Below are 16,430 nucleotides of genomic sequence, written 5' to 3'. Positions count from 1 at the left end.
TCTCTCTCTTTAACTCAATTAGACACAGCCTGGTGCTTTCTATTCCTGTATCCTAAATTATTAGGTGGTTAAAGCAAACTTCAACGTCATTATCATCACTCTGTACCTGCTGCATCCTTTTAAAATCTACAAAGAAGCAGCTTTGGTATGAGGATAGAGTGATTATACAAGAGGTTTTTCTCTCCTCCTACTCATTTTCTGAACTTTTATCTGGTTCAATTCATTTTCACACACCCTACACAGTCAGCACTGGTACTGTGAAAAAAGGTGTCCACTGCTGACTTAAAAAGGATGAGTCATGGATAAAGCATGAGGAGTCTTTTGCCAAGAACTGACATCCTTGGGAACTTGTTATTTAACATACCACACCATACACACTATTCGAACATTCTCACAGAGAAACAGACAAAAACAATCACTGTCATTCACTCTATCTTTATTGAAATAATGATAATCATTTGGAAATTTAAGGCAGGAGAAGCAGAACTTTGGCTAAGCAAGCTGTGTGATTGTGCTGTAACACAGGCAGACTTAAAACAAAAGGCACTTGAAAAATACATGGTCCACACTAAACATCAGTCAGTTCTACATTTGACTTAGTATTTTTGGAAGACGCTGATCAGTGACCAGTGTGGACAATGGAGCTCAACCTGCACTGACACTAAACTGCAGTATAAAAGCCCCTCTCAGGTAGCAGGATAAGGCAAAAGGCTGCCTGATTTTATGCAGAGCACAGTGATTAAAGCATCAGAGCCTCGTTCATCCCCAGGAAAGTTCAAAATTTCAGAGAGAAATACATAACAGAGTAAAAACCCCGTACAAAATGAATCATGTGTTAAACGTCTGCATATGCTCAGTATGGTGATCTCATTAGCACCCCAGGTGTCTGACTTGACATACCCTTTCACACTGAATAATACATTTATGAATTTGTTTAGAAGCTACAACCACCTCTCATCCACAAGTCAATTGTTCCCATGACTACGACACACACAAAAAAAAGACCGGGTATAAAAAGTGTAGAGAGGAAAAGTGATAAAAAACTGTGCTTTAAGATTTAAAGGTATTACATTAATCATCTTTGCATGATTCAATACGTAATATAAACCATAAACTTTACAGCTATATCATCTATAATCTATGAATGAGCTAGGGTGTTCTGACGTCATCACACCACAGTGTGTCTTTCCACTGAGTACATACAAATATTGTGCATGGAAGAGGTTGTGTGCATGTGCGTGTGTGTGTGTGTGTGTGTACTCCCTCTCCATTACCCTTTGCCATAATATACTAAAGCAGATCAAATCAGGCTCCCTGCCAGGGCTCCTGATTCTGATAGACACCAAGATAAAGACAGAGATATTAAAGACGATGTGATGTGTTTACGCACAGACATCGCAGAGAGACGTGCATCACATCACAACACTCACATCAATGTGTGTCAGCCAATGAAGCAATGGAAAACTGGGACACAACCAGGCACACACACACACACACACACACACACACTCATCTTTGTACTTGTGCACCTCTGAAAGGAATAAATTTGGATAAATAGGAATAAATGGGTCAAGGAATGTGATTTATAATAGGTCACTTGTACATAGTATACACTCAAACTCACACATAGAAATATGGACCTCTGATTCAGTGGTGCTTCAGAATGTAATCTGAATGGTAAAACTCTGATGTTTAAAGCTGAGGAAAGATACAAAGGTGGTAGTGAAGGTGAAACCAGGACAACTATCATTCAGACCATTCATCATCATCAAACTCTGAAGAGTCATCCTCGCTGTCGCTGCACTCCACAGCGATACGACGCGACAGGATGGCAGCCACGTCGTTGCCGATGTGATCCCTCTTCTCCTGCTCCCGCTGTGCCTCCACTTTCCGCAGGTTGAAACCTAAGAGGGAGTTAGTGAGGATGGTTATGATGAGTGCGTGACTTGTTTTTTTCTGGTTTTATTCTTAATGCATGTATACCACTTTCAGGAAATCTTTGTTTGCAATAAAAGCTGTAATTGGTGGAAGAAGTATTCAGATCCTCTATTTAAGTAAATGTAGAAGAATTGAACATTTTACTAAAAAATAATTATTTATTATAGCAAAACATACTCAAAGGTACTCTATAGAATTTGTGGCCACTAGTAGTGCTATGAAGCAATGTTTTTACAAGTTGTTCCCTGTTTTGTGTCTATGTCATGCACACAAATGAAGATTTCATGCTAAGTCATTAATCATCAGCTGGCAAAAGTAACATGCCAAGAAATGTAGTATGCACCAGCGAAAGTAAGAATGAAGAGCATTCAGGATTTAAAATATTTCTAAAAATCTGCTTTACAAATGTTTTAAAAAGATGTTAATGCAGAGATCAAGTTTAAAAGGCCTCACAAATACACACAATACATGTAGGTCATAACCAATGAATGTAAATATAATTTTGTTTGTTTACAAGAAAACTCCACAGGGCACCTTTAAACGGAAAGGTCTCACATTTTATCTATATTTTATAGTATATAATACACTTTGTACATACACTAGCTTGTTTTGCTAGTTTCAGATGTATATCAGCCAATCAGCAGTGAGGACTGTCACCATCCATTTTACACTGATCTGTTCCCTGTAGTGTCTTACCTTGTCGGATGGCCTGCAGCAGGTCACTCCGAGCATCACCGGCGGGTTCTGGCTGCGGTTTAGGAGCAGAGCTGGGTGCCACTCCACCACCAGAGGGAGTGGAGATTTCAAAGGATGGGGGAGGAGGACCAGGGGGAGGTGGAGGAGGAGGAGGAGGAGGTGGTGGACCACCACCTGTAGGCATGGGCGGTGGGGGTGGAGGAGATACAGCGGACATAGTAGGTGGAGGAGGGGGAGCAGGTGGGGAGGGATAGGCGGAAGGAGAGGAGGAGGGGGGAGGAGGGGAAGGTGGGGTGTCAAAGCCAGGGGGAGGTGGGGGAACCCCAAAGCCGGAGGGTGGAGGTGGGGGAGGAGGTGCAGGGGGAGGGGAGAGGTTAGGGCGAGAGTTGGCTGGCGGAGAGGCCATTGGGGGAGCAGGAGGCGGGTGGTTTGGACTCAGTACGCTGACACGTTTCTGGGTCGGTGCACCATACTGTCCATCGTTAAACCTGCCAAAAACAGAACCGAACTTAGTGATAAAAGAAGAAGTTAAAGAGCAAAATAGACCCTCAATTTCCCTCCATAAACCTTCAGTTTCTTTGCAGCTGCAACCAGAGCAGCTCATGTTCATAAAAGAATCACAGGCTGAAAGTGAACAGTGAGCTTACAGTCTATTCTGCTGTTGTACCCTATAATTTGAGACAATGTGTCTTGGAGCAGCTGCGCAGTACATGTGTAGCTGTATGTTCAGAACATGATGGCTGGTGATGGTAGCGCAGCAGCGTGTTGGTGTATGCATGAGCTTGTACGTATGATGCTACTTACGCCATGTCTGGAGGTGGAGGGGGCAGGAAGTCATCAGGGCCAGGCGGAGGGAGAGGGGAGCCGGGGTCATAAGCGTAGGAGCCTGTACTCTGCTCCAGGCCTTCAGAAGTGAAGCCATCTCCAGATCCAATACTGCCATTCAGACCCTCAGAAGAATTCCTTGAGACACATTTAATGCATTGTTATTGACCAAAATAAAGTTAGTCATCTGTAGTCTCATAAGTTACCTCAATAAATAATATTTGGCATTTACATACTTAGCAGTTGTGTGCCATGTACTTCTTATGAAAAATTACCCCAAAGACATTTAAGAGGAAGTGTAACAAATGCATTTAAAGCAGAAGGCACAAATAGTGACTTGCACCCTGTGTTAACTGTTCTCACACATATTAAAAATAACCAAATACAAAGTGCTGTGTTCACTATTCAACTTAACAGCTTGATGTTTTTTCCGCATCAGGCCTGGCTTATGATTGAGTTACAAATAAGCCAACAAATTAAATGGTGAATCATTTGATGCATCACTGATTAAGCTGCAGCGGACACAATGTGCACACATTAAAAACACAGAAGTACAGAAATACTGTAGGCGTTCTTCACTTTTTATATTCTTTTTAACATTTTTTTAACATTTATTTCCTTTTTCTGTTTTTATATTCTTGTTTTTCTATTTAATTCTAACAAAAAGAATAAATATTACTGTTGTTTGTTCTTTCTCTCTGATAATTTTTAGGTATTTATTTCATATGTTTATGCCTATTCAACATGTTTACAGTGTTACAATGAAAATAAATAACAACCCTGAGGCCTGATGTGACTCATACGTTTGTTCACTGCCATTTGTTAGGGACAGCCAGTACTACACCCAATCCCCAGAGAACATTTTCATACAGGACATACCACAGACTGGCCTATCACTGTGTACAGATTGGTTGATAGAAAAAAAAAAAAATTGGGGGGGGTGAGTTGAATTTACCCTGCGAGTGCCCTTTCTGTAAACACATACTTCCATTGTGTTCACTAGTGAAAGTAATCTTGAATTCATTGAGTCATTATTGCCTAGTCGTCACTAAAATGCACTCAAATGCTTCTTGAGTCTGTAGTGTTGCACCAAAACGCATCTCCATCAACCTGCGGAGACTTCAACTCACTCCATCTCTCAACTTACATCAAATCATTCTTCGGCACCACAAACTCCTCTCCCATCTTGCGGCGCTCCCATTCCTCCTTCCTGGTCTTGATCTTACGAGGATTGAGCGTCCGCTGGTTCAGGTTGTCTTTCTTCTCCTTCTACTCAGAAAAGGAGACAGCGACAAGAGTGATTAACAGCTAAATCAGAACGAAAGTTTTAGTTTAAATTCGATGACTGCTATGTTTCTTATTTTTTTGCGTGTATGAGCGTGTTTATGCGTGTCTCACTCGGTGCTTGCGTTTCTCCTTCATGATGTCCTTGGTGTCCTGCAGCATCTTCTCCTTCCATAGGTCAAAGAAGTAGGAAGGATCCGTGTAAAACTTCAGGGCTTCCCTCCCATCCTCCCTGTAGAAAATCATTTATAGACATTATAAATACCTTTAGGCATCAGCTACACTTAATGTACATACATACGTAACAGAGCTTTATCCGCTTTATGTGTCAAAATATTACCACGCCATAAAACTTCCCTTTTTAGGAACAGAAAGCGCTACTTTCTTGTGACATCCACGGTACATGGTAAGCATGAAAGTGAACAAATTTACCACATTTGAGGTCAAATGAAAACCACTGTCACCAGTCAAAGAGTCTTGATAATATAATTGGTTTATCATTGATGCCACTGCTGTGGTAACTGATTATACAGATTTCTTCCTCAACCAACCCAGCCTCCTGCTGTTCTGGTTTCTAATTATCTTGCTTCTGATGACACCTCTCGTCTCGTGCATAATTTATATTCAAGATCTCGCTGATATGTGTCAACTGGGTTGTGACATTCATGATTATTGTTTTACCCACAGAATTTCTCTAATGCTGCTTTCGTTCAATTGAGGGGAATACTCACAGTATAAACAGAGCCATTTAAACCAAATATTACATAACCATTTGTTACTTTATATGGTCAATCCTCATTGACATGAAATGTTTCAGATTCTTTCTTTCTTTTTTTTTTTTTTTAGACCAGAACAAAACGATCAGTGTTAATTTTAAAATTCAAACAGTGAAACAGTGAAACAAAAAACCGCCTGATCATATAAATAGGTCAGATCTATTTTCTCTCTGTCACGTGTTGACTGATGAACAGAAGAAAACTGTAGAACATCAGCATGGTATAGACTAAAGGAAGTGGGCTACGTGTCTTTAGGAACATGGCAGCAATTTTGACATTTTAGTGATGTTTGACATCATAAATATTGAAATTCTGCAATTGTTTTTTCCACCTTTTAATCGGGAGAAAGCTTCATTAAGACAGACACACAATGTTACAGCCCAGCCTCTATTTGAGAACCACTCTTTGATGAGTTTTGAAAGCATATGTATCAAAGAGGTGGATATGAATAATGCATAATGATGACAAACATATAGCATGCCTGCGTGTACTTCCACGTGTGCACATGTGCATGCACGTGGTCTTATTTTTCCTTTCATGGTTTGCTCAAGTGAATGAATATGATTCATGATTCATGCCAAGTCCTACCGGTATTGGCTGAGATGATTGAGTGGTGGGGGTGGATCACAGGTTGTATAGGTGTCCTGTACAGGCATTGGCAGAGACGGCCTGGTAAAGAGCTGCTGGTCCTGGGTCAGGCTGCTCCGGAAGGCCTTACGGGTAGTGATGGCCTGCAGAGAGACTGAAAGAGAAAGAGAAAGAACAGAGAATGTAATTGAATATTCAATGTCCACATAGAGAAGAGGTGCTGGCAAAGTAATGTTAATTGGATACGTTTTGTCTTTTTAAGAGTGACTAAATCTTTACCATGTTTTTTTTTTTTTTTAGAACAGGCAAACCAATTTTAAGCAATTTTTCTCTTTAAATTAGCAGTGTCAGCAATGTTCAAACATTATATTTTACACTTAGTGTGTGTATTTGCAGTTTGAAAATAGACTGAGAACGATTTATTTCATGCTCTCAGACAAGTAACTAAACATTAAAATGCAGACTATTATATAATATATATATTAGCTGTATTCAAATTGATGTACACACTAACATGAGTATTGGTAATGAAGGAATACTTACCCTCCTCCTCTTTAGGGTCCAGTTGAGTGACTTTGACCTGCAGACGATCCACTCTTTCCCCCAGCGTATTTACTCTGATGGCGAATGCTCCAGCCTGTACAAACAGCTCCCCGAACACATCCTCTGCATACTTGCCTACAAACACACAGCCACACACACAGGGCTTAACTTGCATGTATAATTTGCATATCTGAAGATATTCGTTGCACACACGCTCAATAAATACATATTAATAAATCTCAACTTCATTAGAAGTAAAAGCAAATTGTAGTCATCACATAAACATGCAAATATGCATCACACACATTCGCCACGTGTTACAAACCACTGACACCTGTCCACACACTGCAAACACTCACTGAGGCTGCCGAGCTGACGGATGATGTTGGCCAAGCTGATATTGGTGACACATTCTAGCTCACTGCGGATGTTGGTGGGGATGGTCTGGCGACACACATGTCGCGGTTCTATATTCCTGGTAACCAGAGGCATGGTGGGGTGTGGTGGGTAGAGGGGCCCAACCCTGGAGGGGAAGAGAACAGGGGTCATTTGAGCCAAAGATATACAAACATTAAGAGACTATAAGACAACACTGAGGCAGAGATGTATTACCATGTATTACATAGATCAGTGATACAAATTAGTCTTGTGTTGAAAGAATTAATTGATTAGTCTACTGTCTGATTAGTCTACTAATTATTTGACAAATTTAATAATGATTGTTTTTAATTGTTATTTTATCAAGCAACAATGCTGAAAATTCACTGAGTCCAGCTTCTCAAACATGAGGATCTACTGCGTTTTTTTGTTTGATATTATTAATTTTTTTTGTAAGCGGTCCCTTTGAGCTCTGGAAATTATGGTGGGTATTTTTCATGGGTGGGTATGGTTCATGACAAATTATGTACGAACAGTGAATCGAAAAACAATAAATAAATTACTCGATAACAAAAATAATTGTTACTTTCAACCCTGAACAAGTCATATGCTCATGTGACATCCAGCCACATATATAAATACACACTGAACCAGACAGGGATAAAGCAGAAGCAAAACTAAAGCCTCAGCACAGACCCCAAAATAATCCACCCGGTCTATGTGAAGTAAACTGGAGAATAAAAACTTGTTAAAAAAAATCTTTGGTAGAGTAATGATTTCTGTGACATTATGCGTACAGTAACTTAAACATTTCAAATTACATTGGAAAAATAGCAGTCAGTGCGTGCTAATGTCGACCCCCCACGCAAAGCAGTATCTTTGCCATATGGATTCTGTTCAGAAAATGACAGAGATGTGCAGTGACTGCAGACTCTCTCTCTTCCTGCTACCAAGACAGTGCAGGCAAGCAGAATTTAGCTCACTGTAAGTATACCCTGCAGTGCTTCCTATTCCCCATTTTGGTTGCCTAATTACAAGTTTTTCATGTTGAGAATGGTGAGGTCATCACACAAATGGATTCAAGTTGTCTGCCCCTTTTCCTTGGGGATGACAGCCACGTTTTTGTGAGTATTTCCAAAGGGAGCATACTGTAGCTCTGTCACGTTTATTAACCTCTTCTCCATTATAAGGTTGAACCACAGCTTTAAGCACAAAACAGCTTCACACTGTGTGGTTAGTGGTCTCTTCAGCAGCAAGCTACAGTCAGCCGCCCTGGGCTGTCAAACTGACACACTGAAACTAGTAATGTTTTACTAGTTAGAAGTTTAATATCTTGAATTAACTCTGCTAGCTACAACAAAACAAATGAACGTTACACTTTAGCGCCCTCAACATGAAGCTAGGTTGGCTAAAATATGCTAAAATGTAACTGGGGATCTCGGCCTTGTTACAGCAGGAAGTAACTTGTAAACGCCTCTTATCTCGAAGAAACAGTCAAACAAAAGTATATTTACACCCTTCAATTCATGGAAACATAACTGACTAATCATACTTTACTTACCGTCAAAATTAGCGACTGTAAGCTCCCTCTATACAGTCTGGTTGTTGTCCTTTCTCAAGATTTCTACAAGAAATGTTGAGCGGTACAGTACGCGGACGGGACAAACAGATCACGCAAGTCCCGGGATTCTGAACTTCTGATTGGTCAAGCCGCTGAGCTCCTCAAAGCTAATTGGCTGCCGCGCCTGTCGCTTATTTTTGGTGAGAACAGGATGTGGAAAATTCAACGTAAAAAGCGCAACTCCGCCCTGACTAGTGGCAAACATCTGGCCGCAATTTGCGTAACGCAGGGTGGAGGCAGGAGCACATTCCGACGTGCGCTCCAGCGAGTTGGAACTCGTCCGAGGAATGACTGGCATTGGCCTTTTATGAATAAGAAGATAACAAGAACTCACTATGGAGAAAAGCACTTAAGCAGATAAATAACTGTATGGGCCGAGTGTTAAGTGCACCCTTCACCTTAGCTTAGCCCGTGCAAACTGGAAGTACACAAGGTTTATGGGAGGAGAATCAAGACTTTATCCAGTAAAGATCAAATATTTTATCTAAGTGGCTTAAAACTTATATGATCATGTGGCAAATACTAGTACTGGGATAATGTTTTTGTTTGGCTGTTGCAATGTGATGGCAATTAAAGCGATTATAGCCTTGTCTTGCGGCACAGTGCCTGTTGTAGGTCTTAAACTTTATTTGTGTTGGAATTAAGTCACTGTTGCAGCCACTTCTTTAATTTTGCTTATTGAATCAAATAAATGCAAATATGTTTTGACAAACAACGCAAACACAGTCATTGAATGACACTTATAATTTATTGGAAACACACTCATACAGTTAGTAATATATATATATATCAAGTTTAAGATGTATAAATATGTTTGCATTTATTACACCCCTCTGTCATGTGTTTAAAGAGGCCTGTAATACAGAACACACTTGTATATGAAGACATGAATTATAACTGTGCTTCCATATATATCCAAAGATGATTTGGTATGGTTTGCATGTGGTTGCAATGTATATCTGTAGGAAAAGCAACAAAAAAATCACCTTATTTCCATGAAAACATTCAGCTTTCATCTTTTCTAACCTATCTTCTAAGGACATTAAAACCTCTTGTTACCAGGGATGATCAGGGTGTTAAAAGATAAATAAAATAAAACTATGGGCTCTTTGGATTCATTTTGAGTTTATTGTGATATTAATGCACATATATAATATGGTGTCATTGTTTTTCTTATTATTATACAGTACATAGTAGAGTGCAAAAAATGCATCAGTATGATGGCAAAGAATCTAGAAATTTTACAGTAAACACTATATTTTTTCATTATCATTTAAGCATTTTCTTGTCTTCTGTGTAAACAGTTTTTATTGCACAAAAAAGCATTTTAAGGCCTACAGAGACGTTCTTATATACAGTAAATCATCAATTCAAAGACTACATTCAAGCATCTGGATCTTAGCTGTATCAATCAAATAAATGCAAAATAGGATGTACCTTTATGATATAATGATGATGATATATTGATATATTAAGATAAACTGTGTTTTTTATGTTGATCTTATATTGCCAGTGAGAAAACTACATTCTTTATATGTTAAACATTCTTTCATTGTGCCAAGAGAAATCCATCCTTCAGCTCCACATTTTGCCAAATCAACCAGTATTCTGTTCAAGCACTACAGTATTTCCCTCTGAGGGTGGAGACACATAAAATGGCAAAACCTTTCATCTCCACTAGATGGAGATGTCATATTAAGGACCTGTGTGCCTGATTCACAGGAAAACAGAAACAAACCTGAAGTCTAACTCCACAAACTATTTTAAGTTTGACCCTCTCCTTTTTGTTTCAGGCCATCCACAATGTCTGGTCATGTGTGTACACCATTGTCCATTCATGTGTGAGTATCAGTGTCTCATGTTGGCCCAGCTGAGTGTGTAGGAGCTGTGAGCGTTTGCTACTGTCTGTTTTAAGACACTGTGTCCCTCTCCTGCAGAGCTGTGGACCAGCTTCAGTCCGGAGGCTTGGAGACCCTGCAGGACACTGAACCAATAGCGGAGCACTTCCTCCTTGGTTCCGCCCACCTCAAACCCTGCCCATTGCAGGTGCACCGTGGCAACCAGATGATGGACACTCTGCAAAGTTCCCGACTCAATCCAGCTCTGGAAAACTCGCCACTCAGCACTGAGCAGATCAACATACAGGAAGTGAACCTAAAAGACAAAGAAAAACAGAGATTAATATAACAATAAATGGACAATAATAATAATAAATACCATAAATATCCAATACTCATCAAAGTTACATAATGAATTTATCAGTTACTTTTCAAATTAGCAAATCACAAAAAGCAGCAGCCCTTTTTACTTTCAAATTGAAAGATAATTAAGATCTTTTTCCTAAAAAAATATATATTTGTTGGAACTGATAAAAAAAAGAAAACAGTGAAAAAGCTCTGTACATTTTCCATACAAGTCAGTGACGCAGACTTATGTACATTTGCATGTTATTTCTCTCAATTATCATGTTGCCTCACTGTTTTCCTTTGTAAACATAGACCTAATCAGTATATGTAAATATTTGAAAATCAAAGGAAAATGAATTCTGAATATTTATAAATGTCTTAGAGCATTCCTTATTGTGTCAGCTAACATACAGCATATTCAAACTGTAGGTATGCAGTTCCCTCTTGTGGCTGCACGATGTAACTGAGCCAGTGTGTGATTCACTCACTTAAATTGTTGCCATGGCAGCCAGGGATGGCGCAGAGCCCTGTTGCTATGGGAACATACAAGTAAGAGAGCTTTCTGGGTATGTTGGGGTGAAAAGACTCTGAGGTATGTTTGTTTGGCACGGTTTCTCTAAATGTCTGTGTATGTATGTGCATGCATGCGCGCGCGCGTGTGTGTGTGTCTTACTGTGTGATGTCCCAGAGCTGCCATGATATCTGCCAGTGTTTGAGAAACACTACCCAGGTTGCCTCTTGTCTTGTGCTTGCGCTTCCTTGGAGCCCGCCACTCCAGCCACATCTTGTGCTGGCTCGCCACACCTCCATTACCATGGTTACTAGCCAAACTGTTGCCAAGGTGACCACCAGATGCATTGGAGTTACTGGGATCAAAAGTGTGGACTTCACATTCCAGCCCTGAAACAGTCTTTAGAAAGTCTGCATCTCCCCCATCCATACTAGAGAGACAAACACAGAAAGATAGACAGAGAGGCAGGGGAGCACAGAGGCGGTTTGAAGATTATTGCGTGCATGATTAAATATGCATTGCATTGTTTATTCCAACACTGCCAGCGATGTGAATGCGTAAGCATCGCCGGCGCATGCACATACTGTACAGATACATGGGCGCACCTGAAGGAGTATGCAACACATGGTGTATCTGCAGCTGGAAGGAGCCACTCCTCAGCGCACAGCAACCAGACGGGTGAAGCTGCAGGCGGCTGTGATGCCTGAGCCAGACCTGGAGATAAAACCCTGGAGCAGTTCAGCTAGGGATGGACAGGAAAAGAGAGCTCACATGAGAAGGATTGAACAGAAGTCTGCGGTACGGCTTACACGAAATTAGCATACAAATAAGAAGAAAGGAAGTTTAAGGAGTAGTTGTATAAATGTGCGAGAACATTTCAGTACCTTTAAGTAAAGCAAATTGTTTTCTGGTAAAAAAAAAAAAGACTCTTAAATGTGCGGTTCAGTAGATGACAATTATTTAACAAAAGTGTCATCTTAATTTATGGCAAGTACCAAGTAATTAATGAACAAAATCACCACAACATACTCTGTTAAATTGGTGAATATATTATTGTGCTTGCCAGTTTCCCAAAACTTGGTGTTACATAAGTCTTAACTTTTGAACGGGATTTTCCAGTCTGGAACTGAAAGTCCTTTCTGGCACCAGATTTGGCAGAAATCTGCTGCCAGGATATTGACAGCGCCTGACTGATCGTATTACTGCTATGTTAACCCCCACAAGTCTGCAGTCGTAGAAGCGAAGAAGAAGTAGTTGAGAAAGAGAAGTTTTTATTGATTACTCTTAACGCTTGGCAAGCTCTAACTCCTGGCTGCAGTATCTGTAGGTCCCTTATGAGTTTGGAGTGAGACCTTCAGGGAGGGCCCTACATATTAGACCAGTGGTTCCCAACTTGAGGCTCACGACCCTCAACCCCCCACGGGGTCACAAGATAAAGTGAAGGGGTCACAAGATGATTATCAAGACAGAAAAGAAGGAGGAAAACATTTCTGCAACACAAACTTAGGTTTACTCTCTCTGACTTTTACAATGTTAAATATTTTCTCATGTAACACTAGATAGTTTTATCATTTCAGGCCCGTATTCAACCTCTGATTAGAGATGTTAAACAAGCATTACTTTGTTTTAAAGGGTCACAAGCCAAAAAGTCTGGGAATCTTTGTATTAGACTATGCATGTGTACCTAATTCCTTTATAAGTAACTTTATATTTGATTTCATCTAAGAGTTTGTAATTGTTTATCCTGTCATTCTTTAGTGCTTAACTGTCTTATTGTTTTGCAGTCTGTAAAATATATTTAAAAAATGTAAAAATGTATGAAAACATAAAAGTTTCAAGCAGTTAAATGTACAATATACAGTAAATAAATATTAGTTTTGTTCAAATTCTGTCAGGAAACAATGATATTAAGGTGCATTAAGACATTTCACACATTGACACTTTTTCACACACTGAGATTTGATGAGTAAATTTTCTTAATTAGTTGTTTTCAGTTTAGTAAATGACTCTGGATGTGTTTTCATTTGACAGCAGTACTGTGTTTTATGTGATGTTCTGTGTAGCCTACCTGTGGCCTTGTGAGATATGTGATGATACGATCGAGTTCTGCTGAGAAGGATGGCTCGTCTGCAGCCCACTGCTGCAACTCCAAAGGTCTCGGCCCGACCTAGGAACACACACATCAATATATCGATACAACAAGTACAAGGAATACCAACAGATTCACGGGAATTTGGAAGTGGGCTGAATAATGCATAGGAATGACAGTAATGTGTGTGTCTGCTGCACCCCCTGCCCTAGGTATGAGTGCTGAGGAGGCAGGTCACAGACTCTGACCTCAGTCCTACGGGTAACATATTTGCCTGAGGCACTGTAATACATAAACACACACACACACTCACACACACACACACACTCACACACAGCCCCCCACCCAACCCAGACTGATCCCTGTGGTCACCATGGCAACCTCGATGGGGATGGGTGTGGGGGGAGGAGGGGGGTGATGATTCACTAGAATGAGTCAGAGAGTTTAGCCTCGGGCAGAAAAGGAGACAGTGAGAGAAAAAGAGAATGAAAGAGAGAGAGAGAGAGAGAGAGAGAGAGAGAGAGAGAGAGAGAGGGGTGAGGAGCGAGGGGAAGGAGTTTGAAGCAGAGAGGACAGATGCACCCACACACACACACACAAACACGAGATGAAGGTTGAAGCTCTCTGTAACCTGAAGGGCAAAGAGCGAAAGAGAGAACAGCTGTCACCTCTCTCTGATCTAGGGTCAGTGCTGTGCTCAACTCCTCTCCTGCCCTCACCTGTTCCATCATGTCTGTAATAATTCAAGGAGCTCAACAGACACAACATAATGAATATACTGGATGAAGAAAGCACACATTTTTAGTCCTAATCTTAACATATATAGGCCATTTTATCTGTCCTCTGCTATACTCACTTTAAAATCAGTAAATGATGCTGGATTGTGCATGTAAGGTAAATTAATTGTGGTATGACTACATTGTTTTTTCATCTATTCTAGTCTATATACTGTTGGTAAAAATGAAAATTGATTGTCACTTTCCCCCAAAAAGTCGCCAAGTTTGATGTAATTCAATAAATATCAGTTTTTTGGCAGCAAACATTCAGAAACATTTCAATAAACTTATTGTCTCGCGCTACTTACCTGGCGCAAGTGCATCTCGTTCTCGTCCTCATATGCTCGTGCCCCCTCCATCCTTTTCCCATCTTCCACCACCACCTCCTCCTCCTCCTCCTCCTCCTGTTCCCCCTCCTCCGCCGGATCCGGTCGCCGGGACAGAGCTCCCCTTTGGCGTGAGCTCCTCTCCGGTTCGATGCTGATAACGGAAAACGCAACCTCGCCCTCCCGCTCCTCCACCCCCACCCCTGCGGCTCGAGGTAACCGCGGCCCGACGACGAGGAGCTGGAGCGCGAGGAGAAACGGAGGGATTAAAAGGAGCAGTGCTGCCGAGCGGAGGGGGAGACCACCACGGCCGCACCAAAGCATACAGGTCCGCATACCTCCTCCGTGACGGCACCGGGGAACATCTCCGGCGCGGTGCCCTGTGATTCAACTTTTTTTCTGGAGGGCAGAGAGGAAAGTCCCAGCTGAGAACTCCCCTCCTCCTCTTTCCTCCCCGGCCTCCTTCTTACCCCCAGGGGAAGGTTTTGATGACGAAGCGCATTCCTCGGTCAGCAGTGGCCTTATTGACACAGACTGACGTTTTATTTCACGCTAGCCCATTAATAACTAACTCATGAACCGAAGTGTTGACATTCCTGTTAAAAACGTCCCACTGCCCCCCTTTTCCTCACCATCACATATTGAGTTTATAGGCCAAAAACTTTTAACTACCATGATAATGTTAAAAAACAAGACAGTTAAGCTAATGATTTTAAAGTTGCTAACTCACTAACGGTTGCTTAAGCTGTTGCTAAGCGACGCACAAGCAGCTCATCCGCATGAACAGTGACTGTTGAATTAGTGATAAATGTAATGCAGTGACTTTATTTATAAAGCAAAAATTGAGTTCAGTCACTGCTTGTGGCCTATAATTAGCTACTTGTGCTCACTCACTGTACTTTATGTACAAGTTGAGATATGCTACTTGAATGCTTACAGACATATTTTATGCTACACTTCTACCCCTACAACTTTTTAGAGGGAAATTTACTCCACTGCATTTATTTAACAGCTACTAGTTAGGGGATTAAAATTATACATACAAAACCTATAAAATATGATGCATGGTTATAAACAATACTGTGCAGCAATAGTAAATAAAGTTGGTTTTGAAATGTCTCTCTCTAGCCTTGAAATGCTGCTTACATGTAAATGGATCAATAAAATCAAGCACTATAATATATGTAACACTGACAGGGGTCATTCTGGATAGGGAATACTTTTAGATTTACATTTTGCTAATAACACTTGTGTGCTTTTAAATAATGTGAATGCAAGAATTTTACTTGTAATAGGTTATTTTTACATTGTAGTATTTCTATTTCTGCATAAGTGAAAGATCTGAATACTTTTTTTTTTACCAGCAATTGTTGAGTAATAATGTTAAGATAACAACACACTTCATGTATAAGTGTTGTTAAACATGCTGAGACTGTGGGTTTCAGTTGGCTATACTTTTACATAGAAAGTAATAAGTTGAGAGCAGTTATTTAAAAAAAAAAATAGTACAAAAGAGAAGTCTTAAAGAGAGCTCTTGCTGTGTACCCCCCCCCCCCCTCTCTATCTTGTCATGTAGTGTTGTTGACAGTGCATGTCCCTTTCCACCATACAGTGGAATGTCACAGCAAACACATTTCCTCCGGCCATGTCTAAGTCTATTTAGTCAGCCTGTTGACAAACTGTACACAATATGCAGCCAGTAAACTCCCCCCATCTGCTTTCTTTCTCTCTCTCTCACTCTCGCTTTCTGTCTGGCTCGCACTCATATACACATGAGCTGCAGATGTACAATATTTGCTGTATTATATCAAGTTTCCCTGTGAGGACAAGAAATGAGCATGGGTCCCTTTCTGTCAGCTCCTTGGTACCGCCAGCCTTTACGCTCTGCTTTAA

The 16,430-nt window shown here is 40.7% G+C and overlaps 2 protein-coding genes across 2 annotated transcripts; both read right to left on the bottom strand.

The window, feature by feature from the left end:
* Nucleotides 1-419: 419 nt before the first annotated feature.
* Nucleotides 420-8,706, bottom strand: wasf2 (WASP family member 2). Its single transcript, XM_042436584.1, has 9 exons — nucleotides 8,590-8,706; nucleotides 7,010-7,173; nucleotides 6,651-6,785; nucleotides 6,108-6,261; nucleotides 4,858-4,975; nucleotides 4,607-4,728; nucleotides 3,439-3,597; nucleotides 2,635-3,122; nucleotides 420-1,904 (listed from the first exon to the last, which is right to left on the bottom strand). The coding sequence occupies exons 2-9, from the start codon at nucleotides 7,140-7,142 to the stop codon at nucleotides 1,747-1,749; spliced, it is 1,467 nt and encodes a 488-aa protein (XP_042292518.1). The 5' UTR covers nucleotides 7,143-7,173; nucleotides 8,590-8,706; the 3' UTR covers nucleotides 420-1,746.
* A 1,051-nt stretch (nucleotides 8,707-9,757) lies between these two features.
* On the bottom strand, nucleotides 9,758-15,538 carry LOC121912793 (methyltransferase-like protein 24). The gene is made up of 5 exons (XM_042435225.1): nucleotides 14,520-15,538; nucleotides 13,415-13,513; nucleotides 11,952-12,088; nucleotides 11,509-11,776; nucleotides 9,758-10,803 (listed from the first exon to the last, which is right to left on the bottom strand). The coding sequence occupies exons 1-5, from the start codon at nucleotides 14,871-14,873 to the stop codon at nucleotides 10,498-10,500; spliced, it is 1,164 nt and encodes a 387-aa protein (XP_042291159.1). The 5' UTR covers nucleotides 14,874-15,538; the 3' UTR covers nucleotides 9,758-10,497.
* Nucleotides 15,539-16,430: the final 892 nt, after the last annotated feature.

The sequence above is a fragment of the Thunnus maccoyii genome, chromosome 15 (genome assembly GCF_910596095.1).
Source record: "Thunnus maccoyii chromosome 15, fThuMac1.1, whole genome shotgun sequence".
Taxonomy (NCBI): Eukaryota; Metazoa; Chordata; class Actinopteri; order Scombriformes; family Scombridae; genus Thunnus; species Thunnus maccoyii.
Note: the sequence above shows the minus strand (reverse complement) of the source record. Positions and strands in the feature narration are given on the sequence as shown.